General features: G+C 34.7%; 1 protein-coding gene across 1 annotated transcript; it reads right to left on the reverse strand.

Annotated features, from left to right (window-relative positions):
* Window positions 1–2,397: 2,397 nt before the first annotated feature.
* Window positions 2,398–22,528, reverse strand: LOC144433606 (cilia- and flagella-associated protein 221-like). Its single transcript, XM_078121941.1, has 19 exons — window positions 22,079–22,528; window positions 20,269–20,369; window positions 19,264–19,446; window positions 16,935–17,035; window positions 15,449–15,709; window positions 14,697–14,956; window positions 11,713–11,824; window positions 11,013–11,100; window positions 10,534–10,813; window positions 10,152–10,270; window positions 9,779–9,859; window positions 9,378–9,485; window positions 8,345–8,527; window positions 7,597–7,746; window positions 7,172–7,272; window positions 6,362–6,463; window positions 5,660–5,806; window positions 5,001–5,072; window positions 2,398–4,338 (listed from the first exon to the last, which is right to left on the reverse strand). Exons 1-19 carry the CDS (start codon window positions 22,200–22,202, stop codon window positions 4,212–4,214), a joined length of 2,700 nt encoding a protein of 899 aa, XP_077978067.1. The 5' UTR covers window positions 22,203–22,528; the 3' UTR covers window positions 2,398–4,211.
* Window positions 22,529–23,318: the final 790 nt, after the last annotated feature.

Genomic DNA, 23,318 nt, shown 5'->3' on the forward strand with positions numbered 1-23,318 from the left:
TTGAAAGTTTTGTGTGTTTTCACTAACAAATACAGCCAACAGTGAAAGCTTCTTTGCCTTTAATTTATATAACATCTCATCTTTTAGTGGTTTTGCAACTCTTAAAAGCTGAACTAGCTGTAACTGGTCCAGGAATGTTTTTTTTCAAACTGTTTTGTTACATATAATGACGTGCAATACTTAGTAATACCATACACCCTGCACAGTATAGCATCAGCTATGGGTAAACATATTTTGTGTAGCTGTACACAAAGTATAGTACAATAAATCCAATCAAATTGATTTTTGGGTCTACTCCTTAAAATCAGTGCCCTCAACACCGATCATGATGTCAACCTATTGCTGTACTACTTATGGATAAAATTGACCACTGATCAACATGTACAATGTCTAATTGTTGGTGTTAAACAATTTTCAGTGAATATATTGTGCATGTCTGATCAAGAGATTGATACTCCAGTCACAACTAGTAGTGCAGCAGTTTTATCATTGTGATGGATTCAAAACTATGGTTTTGCTTAATATTTTAACTTTTTCATTTCACTACTTACGGATAATATTGACTGCTAATTAACTGACATGGTGTCTTTTTTATAAGTAACTGACCATTATTAATTACTAAATATATCTTTGATTATTTGATGAAAGAAAGATGTACCAGTTGTACCTAGTGCAGGTTTCAAAAATCTTTTGCATTAGACAATAAAATGTAACAAAAATTAGTATGATTTCTGTTGAGCCAGACAATTTTCTGTTTCAGAGTAAGTGGTATCTATGGTATACAAAGTCTTACTTTTGATCCAAATGTTTCAGTACTGCTCAGTGTGTTTGAAATGCATAACTATTTATCTCAAAATGAGGTGTGTGTAGGCATAACATAAATTATTTTGCATCCAAAGATTAGGGATGATTGCACAATGTCACACAAGCTCAATTTAACCAAAAAAACCTCCCCTAAACGAATGTTCACATCGACACGTTTATGGATGATGTCAACCATGATGAAAATTGTAGCAGTGCAGTCACATCACTACAACCTATGCAGTGTTAAAATGCAGTAAACACATTAATGTATATTAGTGGAAACCCAGCACTGTATATCATATTAGCAGTAAATTTTTATAATCAACTTATCAACATCTCGCAATAGTATATGATACAGAACCTTGAAGATGTGAAAGTTTTCTAAATTTGTGTTGGTTAGAAGTGTGAAAAATGATGTTCAGCAATCTCATTGATGCAAGACACCCTCCCTCTCTACGTTCGTGTTCATTGAGCTTGTGTGACATTGTGCGACCATCCCTTAGATCAAGTTGATGTTTCGATTGAATTGTAACCAAAGATTATATTTAAAATATATCCAAGATTTACAGTAATAATAATAATTTTGATTATTTCTATTTTCACTCTAAGACTCAGCTGAAATATTATCAGTTTTGTGATGTTTTACAGATTTGTTAAATTATACAATTATTTTCAAGAGGTGGCATTTTACTGTTGTACAATTATTTTGTAGTGGTTATTAAATTGTACTGTTTGTAACAAATATCTAAGTGTATATCTTCAATGCTACTGGTTTCAATTGATGATGTATATAATAGAATAGGAATACTTACAGCAAACCTGAGCTAAGAGCAAGACCAAGCAACAAGACAGTTTCAGTTATCTTAATTAACACCAACATACAACAAATTTTCATTGTTGTTTTTCATTTTTATCAATTTTTTTAGAGACAAGTTTTTTATGTCTGAACGCATTATAGTCAGTCAATCTCAAATTCTCACTTTTGACATTTCAAAAGTAATATTGCATGATCATTGCTTTGAGTGGCCAAACTTTTAAGAAGTTTTGACTTTAGAAAAAATTCTGCCAGTATGGTGGTAACATAAATTATGAATCCAGAATTATTTTTTTCTGACCCAGTCGTTATCAAGCACCCGTTGGGTTAAATTTACATATTATATTAACCATATGTAAATAACATGTAAATTAACATATCTCCACTTCATTTGCCTCAGGTAGGGTAATGTGTGTATATTTACATATTGATTCATTTGAATAATGATAGTCCGACTAGTTGTCATGGTAGAAAGGACTGCACACTGTCATCAACTAGGCTATTGGGTGAAATTTTCAATCTGTTATCAGCTTTGAAAATGTAATCATTACAAGCAGAGAATATGAGGGCTTGGGGAGGTAACAACCAACTAACGATGTATCTCGACAGCGCAGTAAACAGGATAATTCACCATGAATCTATATCTACTTTATGATAGTTGGCAGGGTCTTTATAGTACGTCAAGTCTTGGTATTAGCAATATAGCACTTGACCTCAATGCTGGTAGGTCAAAATAGAGATAAAAGACATAATCCACATAGTATATTTAATGATCACTGTACAAAATGCTTTTTTATTCAGGCTATTTCTATAATATATAATACAAGAGATAGGAAAGTGGTAATAATATGCAGAATATTATTGCATATATATATATGTAACATATCACGTGAGGTGTAGTGGAGTCAGTACAAATGTATAATACGTTTGTTGTCAAAATATTAGACGAGACACGCAGTGACGAGTTTTTGTTCTTCAATTTTGATAGGATGATATCGTCAGACAAGATGTGACTCCACATCTCATGATGTACCTTATGTTGGTAGGATGATATCGTCAGACAAGTTGTGACTCTACATCTCATGATGTACCTTATGTTGGTAGGATGATATCGTCAGACAAGTTGTGACTCCACATCTCATGATGTACCTTATGTTGGTAGATTTGATAATTCATGTAATAACTCTTGACAGGATATTTGAATCTAAACGGACTATTCTATGTGTATTTCTTAATGTTTTCAAGAAATGTGTATTATACATAGTACAATACATGAGTTTTTTAAAGTCTTGTGCTTCTTAGCTGTGGTGTTGTCATTGAATGTGACCATAAATGCAAGTTTAATAATGTAACTAGAGTTTGGAGTACTTGGTTACAACACAGTATCAGTAATATCCGAGTCTGAGATTTTCTAAATTGTTGCATCACATGACATGGTTTTTGACCCCACTGCAATGGCATCATCACATGACATGATATTAGACCCAACTGCAATGGCATCATCACGTCATGATATTTGACCCAAATGCAATGAACACATCAGAGGACATGGTATTTGCTACTGCAATGGCATCATCATTGGTTGTACAGATATAGTTTGACCCCACTGTAATAGCGCCACCACAGGATGTAATATTACTACATCAATAGTGCCATCACATGCTCCTACATAGTAGAAGTAGGTAGTAGTTTATATCAATTCAATTAGTAATATCAGATTTATGTAATGTACTCCAGATGGTATATCTAAGCATGTCAACTCTAAGACAGATCAATATTGACCAGCATACAGTTATAAAAAGATTGTGTATATTAAACTGCAGATCATATTCCTACTGCAGAAAGACCAGTAACAAACATGTTGCAAATGTTACAGAACGGCTGAGGTCACTGAGAAAGGTCAACCGAGAGGTCATCCAAGAGAGGTCAAGCAACAGTGATTATTTATTTATTAATTTACCCTTGCAAATAGTAAACAGCAGAGGTGCTCCCACGATATGCACACACCTAAGTGTCATGTTTAATCCACGTCTAAAATACATGTACCCCTAATATGTCAGTGAGGATGTTGTACTTATGAATAAAGGAAACAAGTTGATAGATACATCAGTATGTTAGGGCATAAGAAAATGTAAATTTTGTTTCTTCTTTTTTTTTAAATATTACTATGTGGAACTTTAATGTATATTTTTTTTCATCATGTTATTATTTTTTTTTCCAAGTGATGAAAAAATTGAAAATATTTGGTGAGAGCTGTACACGAATGACTGTTCCACAGCAATTTTAGTATAAGAAATCAATTTCATCCCAGTATACAAACTGTATATAAAACATATTTTCATTCATTTAAATTGCATTATATAACACTTATCAAGTTTACAACCGAAAAATATCAAACACAGAGAACGAAACATAATCAGCTCCGAAGAGAAAAATTGCAATTATAGGAAGAAATGTAGAAAAAAACCACATCTACTCTCTCCTTCCCCATCTTTTCACATTTCTATCGTTTCAAAAATATACACATCTGTCTCTTGCAGAGATTTCTTTTTTTGTACAAGTAAAGTTTGGAGGCTGTAAGTAACTCTAAATATTACTTTAACACTAATGCTGGGTCTGTCGTTAAGTTCTCCATGTGTGTGACCTTTGACTCCACTCTATCACCAAGTCTGTTGTATCTCTTCTTGAGGAACATTTCGAGTTCTCGCTCACGTTTCTCTCTGAAAATGTAATACATGAGAAGGGGTTGATAGGTAAAAATGGCATTTCTTTTTAACTCTATGATAAACACCATTGTTAAATAGAACAATAGCATGAATCTAATTGTGGTAATTGGGAACAAGACAAGTTTCTTGCCATGAAGTAATTAATGTAAGTAATTGATGAGAGAAAAAGACACCAGGGACCCTGAACAACTAAATTTATTGAGGCACTATTCAGTTTACAATATAGAAGTAGACAATTTACTAAACGAGTAACTTTCACACTGATGTCAAAAATAAAAAAAAAAAGAAGAAGCTGATAAGTCACAATAATGTACATCTGAGGCATCCACTCTTGCTTTTGTATCTGTGATCTTGTTTGTGTTTACTTCACTTTTGCATTAAATGTCTTTCCTTATCTCAATTCATACAACTCATTCATTCCATAGTTGTACATGAGAAAGTGGGCAAGTTTGAGGCACTCTGATAAGATAAACAGCTAAATAAGTTACAAGTGATTGATATACTCAGCACCTGTCTTTACTAATTCATCCGATTGCAACTGTCTCACTCTTTGATATCAAATCTCTGTAAAATCTAAATTTCACCCTATTTCTTGCAGCATTGTAGAGTGAATTGTAGAGTTTTGAAAATTGTGTGATTTTGATAGAACATCTCACCTTGGTACAGGACCCACACTTGATACAGGATTGTTATGTACAGGAAGTCTTGGACCATGAGGAAACTCCTCACTGAAAGTCAATGTGTATGGAGAATACAGGTTAGCAACATGCTGTCAAAAATATCATCCATATACAAGTGTACCTAAATACTGACCTTTGCTTGAAATCATAGCCTGTCTACTGACTATAAAGTTACTATGACAACAGCACGCACAATAAACTAGTTGTACAATGATTTCACTGTGTGATGAACTCCCAAGTCAAACTAATGAAAGAAGTCATTCATTCTCTCCGTTTTCACGAACAGCAGACTTTCTATAAATTTAACTCCAGTAGAAATATCCCAACCATATGTGTTGCAGACAGTTAAATAGCTGTATATCTTTCTAAATAGCGAGCACAAAGTTTTGTGTTAAGCTTTATCACATTCTAGTAGATTTTCATGTGTTACAAAACTGATATCACAAATAGATAGGTGAGTTTAAACTCAGTATTTCACCCTATCATATTCAACCAGATTTATGTGTGTTACAAAAACCTTCATCACAAACAGATAGGTAAGTTTAAACTCAACATTTCCTATCGTATTGTATCACATTCCCATATGTTACTAAACTAACATTACAAACAGCTATACATTTGATGAGGTCACTGACCTTGTTTGACCTTCAGGTGCTGGGCTAGGACTGAGAGGTTGATCTATTAATGGGAACTGTGCATTCACCATTTCTGGTGTCAGGGCAATCTCATCCTCTCTCCTCTCACTATCTACATCTTTATCTACAACATCTCCTTCATCTTCCCTGTAGTGTTGAGGGAAAACAGAACACATTATGTATTAGACAATCATACTTTACATTCACGCACTCATGTATTAACATTAAAGACCCATGATTTGGTAGAATCAAGCTTTTTGTTCAGGGCCAACATTTTGTATAGCTCTCAGCCAGACGACTGATTGTCTCATCTAATATTTCATTCCTAATCTGACAAAGGGCATTACAATGAAAATTTTTTGTCCTCAATGTATGAAAATGTCTTTACCGTTACCTGCTCATAACCATGTGTCATCATTTTAAATAATTTTATTGCAAATCATTGTATGCAATTTGTATCATTTGTCACTCAAAATTATCAGGACTGATTTATGAATACCAGCATTATCATAGACAAACTTGTCAATCTGTTGATGATAACAGAGAACATCTCATTTTTACAGTATATCCGTCCACTTAATGTACACCGACACTGTTACATATAGGTGGTACATCACATCTAGCCCTCTGGCTCTGGCATGATAGAGTTTGGATGTGATTCTACTCAATTGTTAAAGTGCAGATTTCAAGAAATACACTTACGAAGTATCACTATGTGCCATCTCTACAGCATCATCTCTAGCTAAACCATCCAGTAAGGTTGGTACTTCACTTGGTAGCATGTCTTGGCTGAATGGGTCAGTCCTGCAGTAAACAAAAACACACAGTATACATATGATTGCCATGCATTTCAAGTCACATGTCAATGTTATGCTCCTGGAGAATCATCAGAGGGCAAAGATCAACTATATCACAGACAGAGACAACCCTTCATCTACACATATATATATATCAATTTTTGCATGATATAGCTAAGGCCTGTTGGCATTATCTTATCTATGTGTGACACAAGTATTATTTCCTTCATTATTAAAGGCTTTGTGCTTTGTACATCACAGGTGGTCTTGTTTTCACTGACCAATCAGATTCTGGTATACAAGAGCAGTGCACATGTTTTTGATTAGTGTGAGTGCTAGGAGTAGGTATGACAAAAACTTATATCAAGCAAATGATAGTGTTTCATTGAAAACATGGTCTTGAAATAGACAAGATTGATCTGGGATATCACTTTATGGACTAACAATGCACCTACTGTGAATCTAACTGTAGGCATGTTACGATAATAGAATCAACATAAGTTGAGAGTGCACCACGGCGATTTACCACACTTCAGACTAATATTATCCCTATTGACTTCATATTCATACAGCTTCACTTATACACTATATGTATAATGCCTGCAGGGCAATCTAATAATATCAACTCAATTTCACATTACTGTTCTGGCGATTTCACTGTAAAAGAACTGACAACAGACACTTCTGATAGTGATATTTTCCAATGCCTTCTTACCATCTTGGCACCCAAACATTGGTAAGAGTTGGGGTGTTAGATAACGACACTAAGCCTTGTGATGGGAACTTCTTCCATTGCATTACACCTCGGATCACATCCTACAAGACAAAACAATAACATATATTCTCTGACACTGTATTTGTCATGCTGTTTGTATGGCATGAGTCACTGGACTTAGTTACACTGTACAGTTATGAGTAAGCTGCTAGCATTTGACTCATTGAAGTCAATGTCAGAAATTTGAATTTTTAACACCCGCATTCCATGATTTTAGGCAGAATGGTTCATCATTGTTGGCATTCATGTTAATCATTGACTCAACTATTCCATCATGAGCATCACTGTTCTACCTCCATCACTGGGAGATATAATTGAATTGATGGGACTTCTCTGAATGAATTGATAAAATCTAGACTACATACCTCTCTGTCCAGGAATTTCTTGAGAGTGGCTGCATGCTTGTTTGTAGGATCTTTGTGAGTATATCTTGGTAATGGACAGAGATGGAAGTCTGGATCCACTTCAGCATATGGCAACGGTGGCAGAAACACTTGTAAACCAGGTGCTGGGTTCTGATGACAGAATACAAACAAGTAGGCATAATAATATAAAAGGCATTATAATGTACACATCGCTAGTCTATAACCTTTATATGGTAACATCCCTAGCACATTGCTATGTACTGACATACATCAGATACTTGAATGTATGTAAGCTCCCACTAATATGTGTCGTAATAGTAACTTCTATTTTTTTTTTTCATTCATTCATTTATTTATTTATCTATTTTATTTTATTTTATTTTTTTATTTATTTATTTATTATTATTTTTTTTTATTTGGGGGGGGGGGGGGAGCAGTACGCCCTCAAATGAATGACAAAACCTTTTAATGTAGTCAAAATGATAGAAATAGGTTATCTTTGTATGTAACACTGAATTCAATGACTATGACAGGAAGTTCACAGAATATTTTGAGCCATATGACATAACATTATATAACATGATAATTTCAATAGTATACTGCACTAATATACGATATAGAATTACTCAGTCCATACAGATTTAGTTTTGTTGAACACAGTGTAATATTGAACTTGGCTATAGCCCTACCACTAAAAGGGGAACTATTTCATTTGTAAATTTAAAGATGTGTCTGACCAGATACTTACAAAGATGTGTAAAGATGGATATTCAATGGGTTGAAAGAGTGCAGCTGGTGGAGCTAACGCCATAGCTGTCTCCCTTTCCTGTGCTTCCTCCATAACAGCCTCTCCCAGACTATCTGCTGTTCTTTCACGTGCCCATGCTGTACCAGGTGGTGGTGGAGGTGCCTGTAATGTGATAATTTCATCCTACAAACGACACAAATGTACACATTAATACACGTTCTAGCATTGCAATGCTTAATTCCATGACATCTGATCTATTACATTGTATAACTAGGTTTTCAAACAGTACTTTGGTTCTGGAGTCTGACGTGTTACAAATTATTTTTGAATGATTGATTGATTGATTGATTGATTGATTGATTGATTGATTGATAATCATCCAAAATGACATTTCTTAAGAAATTACTTTATCAAAATGTTGTATACAGGATGTACATGGGCTAACATTTATTTATGGAATATGCACCTCACAGATGTCAACTAACGAGAACTCTGTAGCCACTATAGACATCCTATATTGGAATAATTAATAAATTTCATAAGATGGACAGTCAATGTTATCAATACCACCATATATAGCAAACAATTTGATATATTGTATTTGACAACTCAATTTGAAATATCTAACACCATCTTTCTTAAACTAGAATTTGGATGAAAGAGAAAGCATCTATCATCACAAAATTATGAGGTAATTTTTTAGTGTTTAATAGTAAAAAATTAGTTCATATAATTTTAGTGTCATCATGAACTTCATGTAATTACAAAGTCCATCAAATTCCAAAAATCTGTTAAATACTGTAATACTACTACTATCAATACATACTAAATCTGTGTTTATTTGCACTGAATGAATTGCAAGTTTTGACTGGCACTGTTATCATGAGAAGTGAGTGACAATCAAACACTGTATGATAATTTCATACTCAATAAGAGTATCAATAAATAATGTAAGGGTTCAGGATGGAAGCATCATCTTTACTGAGTCTTCAGTTGGCCATATTTTATTGAATGTGTTCTTTTCTAGACTTACCTCAGCTCCTGTTCTGAGTGGTCTTACAAGTTTAGGTGCTACATAACCACTGGATGCATCATGTACATTGTGCGCTTTGTATCCCATAGATTTGTATTGCTGTGGAACCTACAAACAAAGTATACACACTTTTGGTTAAAATGTGGATAAACTTCACCATAAGGCCTTGCTAGACAACTTCCACTAAACATCTTGTAAACTGTTCCTTTTGTTATTTATTGTAAATGTATCACAACATAAGCAGTCAACAATATGTCTAACAGAAGTTTCCTACCAAGGTCTGTACATCACTTCTGTCTAAGTTCTGATAGATGCCAGCTCCACACTAAGTGAATCAAAGCAAATTTTTATTAAAACATAGTGAATTCATGAGGTATCCTTTCAACAAATCCATTTCTTACCTTAAGATTGCTGTATGGCACTTTCCTTTTCACAAAGACATCTGTGGGTTGCACTGGCACTGAACCTAAAGCATCAGGAGCCTGGAAGAGAAACAAGACATTTCCTACTTAGTATAACTATTGAACTACATCTTACCTACGGATATCTCATTGTAACAGTTACTTTAGAGATGATGTCTGTACCTCTGATGACATCACTGTCAAGATATCTGAATTTCCACAGAATACAACTGCAGGAAAGTCTCAGACTGATACTTATGAGAATCTTTGTAAACTTTCAAAATATACTTCAATATACCACAATAGTATGTACTGGAAAAGCTGATGTTTAGAAGTGTGGAGTATTAGTAACTTGCATGTATATGACACTTACCATATCGTCTTTGATGTCTGGAGGTGTATATGTAGGGAAAGCATACGGCATCACGTTAGCCTTTTCTATCTCTATTGGTACATCCTGGATTGCAGCATCTTTGTTATCACCATATGTAGCTGTAAATATAACGTATCAACAGTTAGACAACTTCAAATGAAAATTCATCTGCTTTGGTAAACCAGAGTGGTACAGTCAAAAAATTAACACACAAATGTTCAAGTCTGTGTTTGGAACAAAAGTTAGATAGACAATTTATGTATTATGTGAATTTAATATACATTAAATGTACAAATGATATCAGGGAAAGAAAATATCTCTTTGTTCAAGTTTGAAATATGGGCATAAAGAATATTCAATAACCCTCGACCTATGAACTCACCAGATGGTTCTCTTCCAGCCCTTCCAGCCCTGTAGTCCTCCACTAGTTTCTTGATTAACCTAATGCGATGGTTAACTCTCATCCGTACTATAACCTTCCAAGCAGCTTGTTGGAATCTACCCATTGCTCTATGTCTCAGTGCCCATGGATCATTGGTGTAATTGTCAAATTTGGCTTCGATGCTGGGGAGGTAATCTGCTCTTCTGTGTGTTCTCCTCTGTGTACATGCAGTACAAGCCCTGTTGAACTCAATGTCTGGGAGTGGATCTCCCCTTTGAAACTGTAAGGAGTAAGTAAAATTTTGTTAACGGTAAATAGCACACGGTTTTACTTTATCACAAAAAATTGCATGTACTGATAACTGTATCTTTCTTCTGGGCTTCATGAAATAACAAAACAACACTTGGAAGGATAGAGAAATGTACTAATTCTATGTCTACAGGTATTTGTAGATAGAAAAGCTGTCATAGCATCCTTACATGGTATTCTCTCTCTGCTTCTTTTCTTGCTTCCATGATATCAAGTCTTGCACCTGGAGATATCTGTTCACGACCCAAATGAACTTGCCTATAAGAAGTACACAAACAAGCAAGTTAGTTCAAATCCTCTACCCTCTGACCAAAGATTGGGTTAATTTGAAGCAAAATACATTTTATGATGATTCAGTCTGTACTTAAATGTTGCATTCACCAGTCAATTCCATAAAGGGTAGATTAGTTCATTTTAATAATAGGCATCGTAAAAAGAAACTGAAAAGACTCTCAAAGATAAAAACAACTTCTAACAATTGTTAAAACTTTTGACGAAAATTAAAATTGAATCAGCTTATGTATTTTTTTTATTACTACAAAAGTCTAGTAGGTGTACATAGAAAGTCAAGGAAGCTGCAAGATGTATTGCCTACGTAAGTAATTGTTATAATGACATTATACCAATGATACTTTCAAGGTAATGTTTCACTCTCTTTGCTAAAGTACTGCAGCCATGTAATCAACCAGTGTCAGAAAGACAAAATTCAAAGACAAATCTACAAAACATGTATTAATTAAAACAACATACAACACATAATGAACATCCCAATGCCCACAATAGTAAATCATTCTTTCTTTGTACACATAATAGTTAGTTGAGATTATACAATTTACTCAAGTGATCTGTATCGATGTACAAAATACTCACCATCGAAGTTGATTTCGCCTCTCTGATAACACATCCTGTTTGACTTCATGGTCAAACAGGGCCTCCTTCATCTGCCTTGTACTTGGACCGGACTCCTTTTTTGAAAGCACAGCTGAGAGAAGTGAGGAGAAAACATATAGATTAGTGTTCATCTTTGTACATTCAGTTATTGCGCAATCATGCATGCTGGTTAATGTTACAACTATAAATACCCCAAGTATCAAATCAAGTGTAACATTGTATGCAACCAGTGAACTGAAACATATGATCATCAGTCAGAGGTACACACTCCATAACTAGAGTCTCCCTCCTTTTTTCTATTTTAGTTTCATATGTACACTCAGCTAGTTCTATGTAATTTTACAAACTTACTGCAAACTTAGTCTTTGTTAATTGGATAAAGAACATTATATTATGATAATTGATGATTCAATTATTCTTTTTTAATTTCAATGTTAGTTTCATCATTTATTTATTATATATTATAAAAGTTGTAGAAGAATCTGAATTACAATTATTTCAAAGAATTTGTGTTTCTATTAACGGTAGGCAGGGTATTATAAAATATACTTTTTCAAGTTAGTTGGCCAATTCTTTTATTTTTTCTTTGCCAACCAGGGGTTCTGAACAAATACTATGATACAAGACAAGATTGTAAGTTCCAACAGCTTTCCATCCCATGTTATCTGGTTTTCCTCAACCTTAGCAAAACCACTGACTCAAGAATTTTCTATTTTTCTATGTACATATCCATGACAACTGAAACTGAAGTATGATAATTAATTAAATATGATTATGTGAACTGCGTGTATCAAAAATCCATTGTATTTGGACCATGTCCTTAAAAATGACAAAATTAATCAAACAAATTATGAAGATGTAAATACAGAGCAGAAGTTGGGTTAAATGCAGTCAAAAGTCCACAGCAAATCAATCAAACACAGAATCAGCGGTTAATTATTGAATGTAGTATATGCCTTGGGAATAGAAATCTTCAACTTTTACTGTTACTTTGGTCAAGAAAACTCCAACCCATTCTCAGTTAAAATCAAGCAAGACAATCAGGGACATGTTTTTTTTAATAAGGTCAAAATTATATAAAAATTAAGCCATTACATATTATCAAATATGGCTGCTGAATCAACTGTATGGGAACAACATATTTTAGCTTTCCTTGAAGACTCTGAATCCCCAACCTATCATGTGGCAAAGTTTGGAAAGAATTTGAAGAATTTTGATTTTAGTGGTCCCCAAGGCGCATTCTACATTGTGTACAAAGCTGTGCATTACAATACCTTCAACAGCTGTGATTGAAATCAACAAGCAAACCATTATAAATGAAATGAAATGAAATGAGAAATAAAACACAAAAAGTCTGCATAAATAAGGAGGCATCAAGCAAGACATTTCATGCACATGCTATCATGTCTCATTAGAAGTTAGACTAAAGGATTCATTCGTGTGGATTGTTCCTTATCGGCTCACTCACTTAGGAGTAAGTAGGTGGTGGGTGGGTGGGTGAGAGTGAGTGAGTGATTGTGTGTGTGTGTGTGTGTGTGTGTGTGTGTGTGTGTGTGTGTGTGTGTGACTGAGTGAATGGGTGATGAGTGAGCAAGTGAGCTAGTGAATGCATGAATGAGTGAGTGAGTGAGTGAGTGAGTGAAAAGGAGAACACACTATGGTGAAACTTTCAGTCTAACTAGCTTTGCAAAATCACTGACTGTGGGCAGCTATCTGCTGTGCAGGATAAAGTATGTGTACAGTGGTGACATCTCTGAGTGAATACTTTCACAGCTGATAACAATACAAATCATTCTTAACCTCATACAACACACATACTTTTCACACATTACCGGAACACAGCTGATGCATTATCTACTTATTACAAGTCAACATTTTTCTATTTCTATAATACATCGGGCAAATGAAGCTTAGTGGACATAATTTTACCTCCACTGACTCTATCCTACCCAAACACCAATTGTTATAGTTTTCTTCTATTTTGCTTGAGCAATTAGCAATAGCAAACAGAATACCCAATCTCAATAAATTTGACATAGTGAACTTAGCATGATTTCTTTATTTACCTGTCTCTTACACTTAGTGTCATTTGTTCTGTTTTTTGTTCCATGAGTGAGTGCTTTGTTCGTAAATCTGACACACTACCATAGGAGTTCACGTTAAAATCCCATACTTAAGTGTAGCCAACCTGAATCCGTCTTACAACATAACACTCGAGGATTGAAATTGAAACAAAGAGAACCACCAAACAATAACAATAACATTGTTGTCTGCACTCTGCACTCAAGCTTTTTTCAAACACAGCATTCAGAGGTATGGTACCCACAAGCTTCGGCATACAACACGTTCTCATTGGTTGAGTATATCCACTCAGCACTCAGGATTTGAACATGAATTCACATGATATTGTGCCAGATGTAGGAACAATGTGTTCCCTCAAGGAACAAAAAAGAATGCAGGAAACACATGTAAATAATGACATCACGCAAAGTTCACTGCTTTGATTTTAATCAGATTGACAGAATACAACAAATTCATATTCCTAACTTTGTTAATTTATGCACTGGGTAACCCAGATATACGAAGTCTCGCACATATAGTACTTGTTTTAGTAAAATTCAACATTCTGCAGTCCAAGCTCAGTTGAAACAAGTTCAGATTGTATAGGAAACTCTGCAACTTTTATCGCTTTCCCCTCAGCAAAAACACTCTATACCAAATATTTCAAACACCATATACAGCAATAAGATACAAGATCTAATTCAGGTGCTGCATCTAAATTTGGGTACTAACTTTACAGACCACATAATACTGTACATAACATTCTACATATCATAAGCTGCATACATTGTCCATATCACATGATACACACACAGGTGCACACAGACATGGAGACAGAGACGGAGACATACCATGTGACACCAACACAAACAGACATACATGTACAACCGATCGATACTCACCATCTCTAAGATCTTTAGCTCTCATTTTGCCTTGCTCTTGATTAAGTACATAGTTGACAGCATGTGTGTTATTTAGATTGGTTGGAAATCTAAAGCCTGCATAGTCTACTTCTTGCTGGGGCTGAGATCTAGTTTTACTTTTACTCCGTCTCTTCCTCCTTGCAATGTTGACAGGTGATATGGAGTGTGGATCTAGTAGTGGACTGTCATCAGGACCCTCATCAAATGTATCTTCCTTCATTCTTTTTTCTGCTTCAACTCTGCAAATACAATCGGAGATTTAAATCAACATTGTAAAGCAACACACAAAGTATTTTTTCTTTCTCTTAAATTCCACATAAAAATTATATGTCATGGTACGCCCAACCATTTATTATAATATTCCATACTTCCATACTTATGGAATTATCATATTCAACAATGGAAGAATACATTTCACCATTTTACCTATTTCTGCAATTATAATATTCAATACTATTTTTCCTGGAGACACCGAGTGGGGATGACATAATATTCAACAAAACATACCCAAGTAGAATTGTTTGCTCAAAGTGTTTTATACAACAGCAATACATCATAAGAACTCTTGTCGACCTTATAATAAATAAAGTCCTCGTTTTTGAGACCTGTCACTTGACTATCTGTGCTAGTGTAAAAATATCATTAATATTTTCTCAATCATCGACTAACATCTCTGAGATGAGCAATAAAAATAACGTAATGTAATTAGAACACCTGTCTTGACTAATTACCTTGCTAGACCTGGTTCTGAGACTCCAGAAAAACTGCATACGAGTGGTTTGGAATTGAACTGTGAGATATTCAGCTGTAGTTTCATGTGTGCAGTACTAAAGTCAGTGGGTGAAAAGGAAACAGCTATACTGACTTCCCCACTGGCTGGCACAATGCCAGACAGAGGATGCACTGTGAAAGCTGGATGAGGCTGCAGATAGGTTAACTGGAATTCAAAATCTATTGGAGCATTACATCGCAGCGGAATCACTTTTGAAGAGCTGTGTGCACCGGAGGAGATACGTCAAAAAAAAAAAGGCAAGGGAGAAACAAAACAAGTTAATAACAATGCACACATTGGGGAATGAATAGATGACACTTGCAGCTGTGACAAGCTAGTAACATCATCATCTAAGGTTGTATGTCCATATAGCATGTCTGTTGGGGATTAGCTGATGAACTGTATACGTTACCGGATGCTGATCAATATCTAAATTAATCTACACTACATAATATCTATACTAGGCTTGCTACAAAGATCATCCTCTGTCCATTCAATTAATTCAATTAAATGTATACCTAGTATAATGCTACTGCAGCAGAAATCAATTATGTGTTACACAACTAATAAACAGCCAGGTTCAGTCATTCTATTTGTAACTGCACTAAGCCATCACTGCCATGAATGATGTGTTCAATTTACATACATGTATATAACTGTACTTAGTTCAATCATGTTTATGTAAATAAACCGTCACAATAATGACAGCAACACTGCATATAATACTGTATAATTATGTATTCATAACCTGCATAACAATACATTCAGTATTTGCTCATTTACATAAGGTTAAATATATTCTGGCATTTAAAAATACAGGGGTGATGTATTTATTAGTTTCTGGTATTATATATATAATGTATAGTGGAGTCAGGTGTCAAAACCTTTTTGTGTCTTTTTATCTTAAAACCGTTTGCCCATGAAATGAATGAATATCATGAAATACCATCATACATCACAATAAATACAAAGCTGTTTTTAATGCAAATTGTAAACTACCAAATCACTGAAAGACTGGTATTACCTAACCTGTCAATAACATTTCATTTTTTTTCTAAATTACAACCCGTGAAAAAACACCACTGCTTTTGCTTACCCAGGCAGGAATGGGACAAGTTCCATGTAAAGACATACAATATAATTAGCGTCAATAACTTATCAACACATAAACATTACAGGAGCCAGGATCCCATAACGCTGTTTACTGATAGAACGCTACATCATCAAGTACAACTCTTAGTTTTACATTATAACTTCCCCAGATATATACAAACTGACAAAGGCATTGCCTAAACCTACATCAAAGGCACCCTCGGTTGTTTTTATTATAAGTTGTATTGTTGTTTTTACCTAATTTTGTCATTGTATGCAATCTTTCCTTAGCTCACTTCATTCAAATGCACGGGTGTTTTTTAGCAGGTTGTATTTACAATACAATAACTTACGTGTGAGAAACTGGTGTCGGTGGAAAGTGAACAATTTCTGGGAAATCAGCTGTGTTCATAACCGGATATGCATGAATTGGTATTAATAAATTCTCATCCTCCTACAAGACACAAACAGACAAGGAAAAAGACATGCTGTCAAATAATTCATCCTCCATCTATTTTTAATACTTAATATGATGAAGTTAAAGACGTGATGTGAATCCCAAATGAGGTGTTATTATTGTCATCTGTATTGCACGTCATAACAACTTATTCACCTGGGGATTTCCTGAATCAGCTTTAATATAAAGATATCATGACTGCATATGACACTGTTTTTGTTGTCTCACTGGATCATGAAAGGGTCATATCATATGAAGGCCACTTTAAGTGATATGCAGTCAAGCACAGAACAAGAGGTTCATAGTAAATGGGTCACTGTCATTAAAAATCTCAATGGCAGTGTAGAGTTCAAGTATATAAACAAGGTAACATAAAATATGCATACAATATGATATTGTTATAATTGCAAAATATATGTATAATTTATACCAATAGGTATGATACAAATGATATACATATATCCCACTGCAAAATGTATAAATATAAATCAAAATAAAAAATAATGAACCTATCTGCATGTAAAGGTGATTTCATGTCAGATCCAAAGGAAACTCATCTATTGCATAATGTATCTTATTGCATACACTCAAACTAATACTGTAGTGATAAGACTTCTGTCTAGCATGTTCAGTGAACAAAAAACATGCCTGGCACATTGCCATCAAAAATGGAACATGATATATATTTATCACACAGAATTTCAAAATGTTGCCATGTAATTTAAATAATCGTAGAATTGCATAACAAAAGAAATTTTTCTCATGTAATTTTCCATGCAGTACATTTCAAGCTATTGTATGATAATAACCCCTCTACTCTGCAAAGATCAGAGAAATCATATTTGGTAAGCATGCTAAATGTTAACACTTTTAAAGAATTTCAATCATGATGGCTGGCACATATTTGAGTCTTTACTCAGTGTTAAATACCGATGTGTATTGTTCTAAGTATAAGAGCTAACAATTTGTACAATTTACAAATCTCTGCATCAAGAATGGTATATATTATGAAATCAAGCAATGATAGACAATGAGATGTCATCTGAAATTACTTGAAACACAATGTGAATATCTCACACAGCACCATTTCCGCTCATCAACAGGCAGAAAAGATCAATCATGTTGTGTCTACATGTGTTTAGAAACCCTGACGTGACCTCAGTTGTGAGAGGTTACCATCCAACCAGTGTATAGGGCCTGTCATGAGGCTTATAGGATCAAAGTATCGTTTTTCACCATGTCTGCATTCTGATGAAGCAGCTCTGCATTGGTGACACTTGTCTAACAACTACTACAATGTATTTTAATAGGCCAAACCATGCTTGACATACTAAGTTATTCATGACTAAGCTAAACGTGTACGCCTGGCTGAATTTCTGTTAGTATACATGTACATGTATGAGATAAACAATTGTATCATTATAAGGATGAGGATATTTATGTACACTTAGACGACCTGTAATATGATGTATTCTTACATACTTGTATTATGTGACATGACAGATCAATTTATCTGCTCAGAAGTACATATATCTACAGATCTGACAAATATTACACATTCTTATCAACTGTGTACACTGGTATGTTATCCCTGATCATAAATGATAAAGTTAGAAGACAGCAAATGAAATATGTATATCAAGTTTTTTTCATATACATGTACTGGTAGCAACTGGTTTAACCTCATAGTAACACGTCACTATAATTGTTAGGGATTTCAGCCTCATTGCAGCTACCATAACTAATCACAACACTTGCGACCACTGATACCATATTTCAATGTTTCCATCCATGGTACTGTGAATTTTTTCTTCTCTAGCTTTGTAAGCTGGACTGAAATCTATACTTTGTAAAGTTAGTGATGATTCAAACTTTCATGCGCGCCTAGAGTAATAGATGTGAAGTGTGTGGAGCGAAAGTTAAATTGTGTGATGTTGACCAAGAAATCGAATGTTCCTTATTTTTATGATGTGCCTCGGCAGTAATATTCTATTTGAGGTACTGAGAATTAAATATTTCGTATCCAGATTGTCGTTAGAGTTCATGATTCTGTTAAACCCTTCGTCACTCACCTGAATGGTTAACCTGGCCAAATCTTATATCTTGTCTACATAGTATATTTATGTGCACCTCACCCCAACATCAAACAGTGCCTTCTACATTTTTATTTCTTTTCAGTGTGTAAATTTAACTATTTAGAGCAGCACAACAGATTAAATACATACCTTGCAATGTACTCTGATACAGTCATAGTAGTACCTCCATTCATCTGGTACAAACTCTACCACAATGTCCATAGTCATACCTGGTACTAGTCTATCTGGTTTCTTATATTTGACCCTAAAGTATGCTGTAGATGGTGGTATGATATGCATCTGTAGGCATTCTGAGGAGATGTTTGCCACCCTCTGAAATAAATGAAAGCATCACTTGTCATTATGTCAAGTAGTGGTTATGTTCAACTGTATTATCACCAACAATATAACACCTCCATAAGTGACTGCAAATTTGTCAATAGCATTTACATGTGTAATTAACAATTTTCATAGGACTAGGAGACTGCAAATTTGTCAACTGCATCACCAAAACTTATAACTATTATAAGTGACCACAACTTTAATGGTTTTTGGATTTGTTTTCTCCTTTTTTAACAAGATGACTAAGTTTTAGGAAGCAAAACACTTGGTAATTTTCCTGGATTCAAGGATGGAATCTGTATGTCTGCAGTACTAATGGTTTCTATACACCGTGATGACAGTAAGTGTTCAAAATTCCATACTGAATCTAGTTATCACTTGAGAACAGTTACAGTTACAGTAAGTCTTCTTATAATATCTGAGGAAATTCTTGCTCAAATTCTTCAAATTGTTACTTTGTCAGTTAATTGTAAGTGTGAATTACCATGAAAATCAGTGCAGATCTTATTTCACTATCACAACTGACACTGGGAGACCATGTGGTTTTCAATTTTCTTCTTAAAGTTTTAACATTACATCATCAAAATTTGCACATATTTGTTACCGACATGTAAAGCCAGTAAAAGATGACATGTAACACATTCATTGTATAACACCGTACTGATAATCAGGGCAATTTACCAATATCAATTGAAAGTTGCCAAGTATATTTGACAATCAAAGTGACAGCCACTGGGCAGTGCATAGTGTGAAAGTGTACAAATTTCAAGTTATTCATTCACAAATATAACATGTTATTTTAAGTGTACTTACCATTGTCTGCTTGTGGAGATTTCCTAATTCATACCCAGAAAAGTGTACCACACCTGGTCTAGCCTGAACAAGATCATTTTGATTGACCTTGTGGAAGATTTCTATTTTGGAAGAAAAAACAAAACACAGTTATTGAGTTAATACAATGTATAGTATATTAAGTAAATCATTATGTAAGGGAACCCTTGCTAAGTCATGACGTTACCCAATACATGCTGTTATCAATCCTCCTACCATTACACTAATGATCTCATATTGTTCTGTCAGGTATGAGATACCCTACAACTGTCTCTAGGACAGTTCTGTGTGATACACACAATACTTGTTTCACCATAGCCATTCAGGGTGACAGCTATAAAACAATCTTGAGTGCTATGCATAGCTGCATCCAAGAGGTTCAGTCTGACCAGTTACTCATTTTGTTATGGATGTACTTATGTACACAATTAGTACACTGCATGTAACTATCCAAACATGGATTTACAGTCTTCTGCTGCTAGGTACAAGTAAAATGCACTTTGTTGTACAGTCCAAAGCATCTGTACAAGGAGAGCTCACCAATTGTAGCTGTCCATTCCAGAAGAAAGAAACACTCAGGTTGATGATGTAGATTTATTCATTCATATGTTATATGAAATACACATAGTATAACTGGCACTGAAAATTAAGTCCCCTATCTACACATTTCTGTGGCACGTACACCTCACACATGATTTTTTTGTATCACTTCACTTTCTGTTGGTAACATACATAGATACACCGTCTATACACCCACTAGTATCTCTGAGAGTGTTTCATCTTTTAACAATAATGGTGTTATAGAAACCTACTTTTTTTTAAACTTGAAAGTAAGGTTTCATTTAAAAACTATATAACACATTGCAAAGTGGCAATAAATCTTGAAGTTGGACTGGTTTGTCATGATTCATTGATGCAACAGACATCATCGAATCAAAATGAATAACAAAGTTTGTTTGTAAACCTGTCTATAGTCATAACAGATGATTAACACAACTATTTCAACTATCATAACTTGCATTTTGAATTTTTGAATTTAATTTGTCCTTGTACAAATGTTTATACTCTTGATGGATGGTTGACACTACTAATTCAGCTATACTACATGTACATACCATTTTGATTGTTTAGAATTTTGCTTATTCTTACTTGTCTGTAATCATTCCACAGTACCTTTTTACCTCACTGACCCAAAGACAAACACCCTACATCAGACATTACATAAAACAATGCATTGCCTCCATACATAATTCATAAATTCATGAAATGAAAATTCAAATTATTATTTGAATGTCAATAGTTTAAACCAGAAACAACTTGCTATATTACTAAGTTCAGTACATGATATCTTTTTCTATATTCAACCGGAAGGGGTGTAGGGTACCCAATGTTATTACATTGTAGTACTGGATTGTTATGTAGGAACAAACTGCTTGTCGTGCCAGTGCTCTGCCCACAAATCATAAAACGCACAGCTGCAGTTCTGTTGATGAGACAATCTGCTTGTGTATGGAAGGTATGAAACAAATGGCAACTAAACTGCTAACAAAAATCTATGCTACTCTGATAAGTTATACCTGGTTCTTCTGAGTCTCGGATCCAATCTGACTGTTTAAATTTCGATTCAAGTTCAAAATAAATTTATTGTGATTAGTCATAAATACGCTGAAACATGAAGCGTTTGTCGCACAAATGCCGACAAGAAAATCTCTACACTTGCACAAGAAATGTTTGCAAAAATTACCGTTATCATAATTCACCAAACTTTTCAATGAAATTGATAAACACTTACTTGTGTCAAGTATATGATTAGGAACGACTTGACTTTTCTTCGGGGCCACTAAAGTGTCTGGCACCACGATTCCGTTGGTACGAATGCCATTCGGCCCCTTGTTGATCGGTCTCGCGACTGCCATCGTGCTAATCAACCAAAGTTTACCGATTTTTCCTTAATATTCCTTGCATGTGAATGGAGTTACAAAATTATTTACAAGAAGTTGTTTTTCTTTGGGGCCCAGAGGGCCTCAGACTACAGACACCGAATGCAAGCCGTTTGTCGGAATACAGCACACAACACGTGAAAATTCCAGGTATGGCAACGGCATAAAAGATAAAAGTCTCACTGATATCAAGGTCCACTGCAGTTTCCCTCAAGAGCAGTATGTCTTCAGACGGAAAACGTTCATGACATACGAAAACATCAACGAAAGCCTGTTATTTTGGAGACGAAACACAAAATATCAGTAAGCCGCCATCTTGAACTGTCTACTGCACTATGATTCAGAAATATCATTCCGCTGGAGGATTCGAGAGTGTGTATTAATATAATGCAGATAATATTTCAATTTAGGTGATATCATTTTATTCTATAAATTGATTGAACAATATTAGATATATTTAGAAAGAAGATCTGGGATATTTATCATTTAACGTCTCATTTTAGTCCTTGTTGCGGCTTGATAAAATATCACCAGGGAGTAAAGTGGCCAGGGCCTTCCGAATGTTTCTATGACGACATTGCGTAACTGGAGTAAAGAAACAACGCACTTTGTGGCTGTACAGCTGCAGTGGAGTAAAGGACACCCGGAAAGGACAAACTTTGAGATACGAACGAAACAAGAGAAACAATAACAACTGATACAGTACGTAATATCACACACACAAGTGCACACAATTCCGGGGATAAAACTTAGGCAACGACTGTACATGTAGTATGAAAAACAAGCAAAACTGTTACAGAATGTGTCTATCTGTGTGCCTTAGGGAGCCTTCAGTATTTACAGGGGGAGGGCCGGAGGAAATCACACACGACCCTCCCCCAAATCTCCATTTGTAAAAAGTGCCCCTCCCCTGTGTCACACGTGTATTACCATTAGTCGTATCAATAGATGTTTACACTCACGGTATAATGCGTTAATTTGGGCAAATAGTGAGTTTGTTCTAGCAAGCTATAGCTACTAATTAATGCAAAGCTGATAAACTCAGATAAGACAGGAAATAGAAGAAAAAAACAGTGAGAGGAAACAGTATTT

This window comes from Glandiceps talaboti, chromosome 4, assembly GCF_964340395.1.
Source record: "Glandiceps talaboti chromosome 4, keGlaTala1.1, whole genome shotgun sequence".
Classification (NCBI taxonomy): Eukaryota; Metazoa; Hemichordata; class Enteropneusta; family Spengelidae; genus Glandiceps; species Glandiceps talaboti.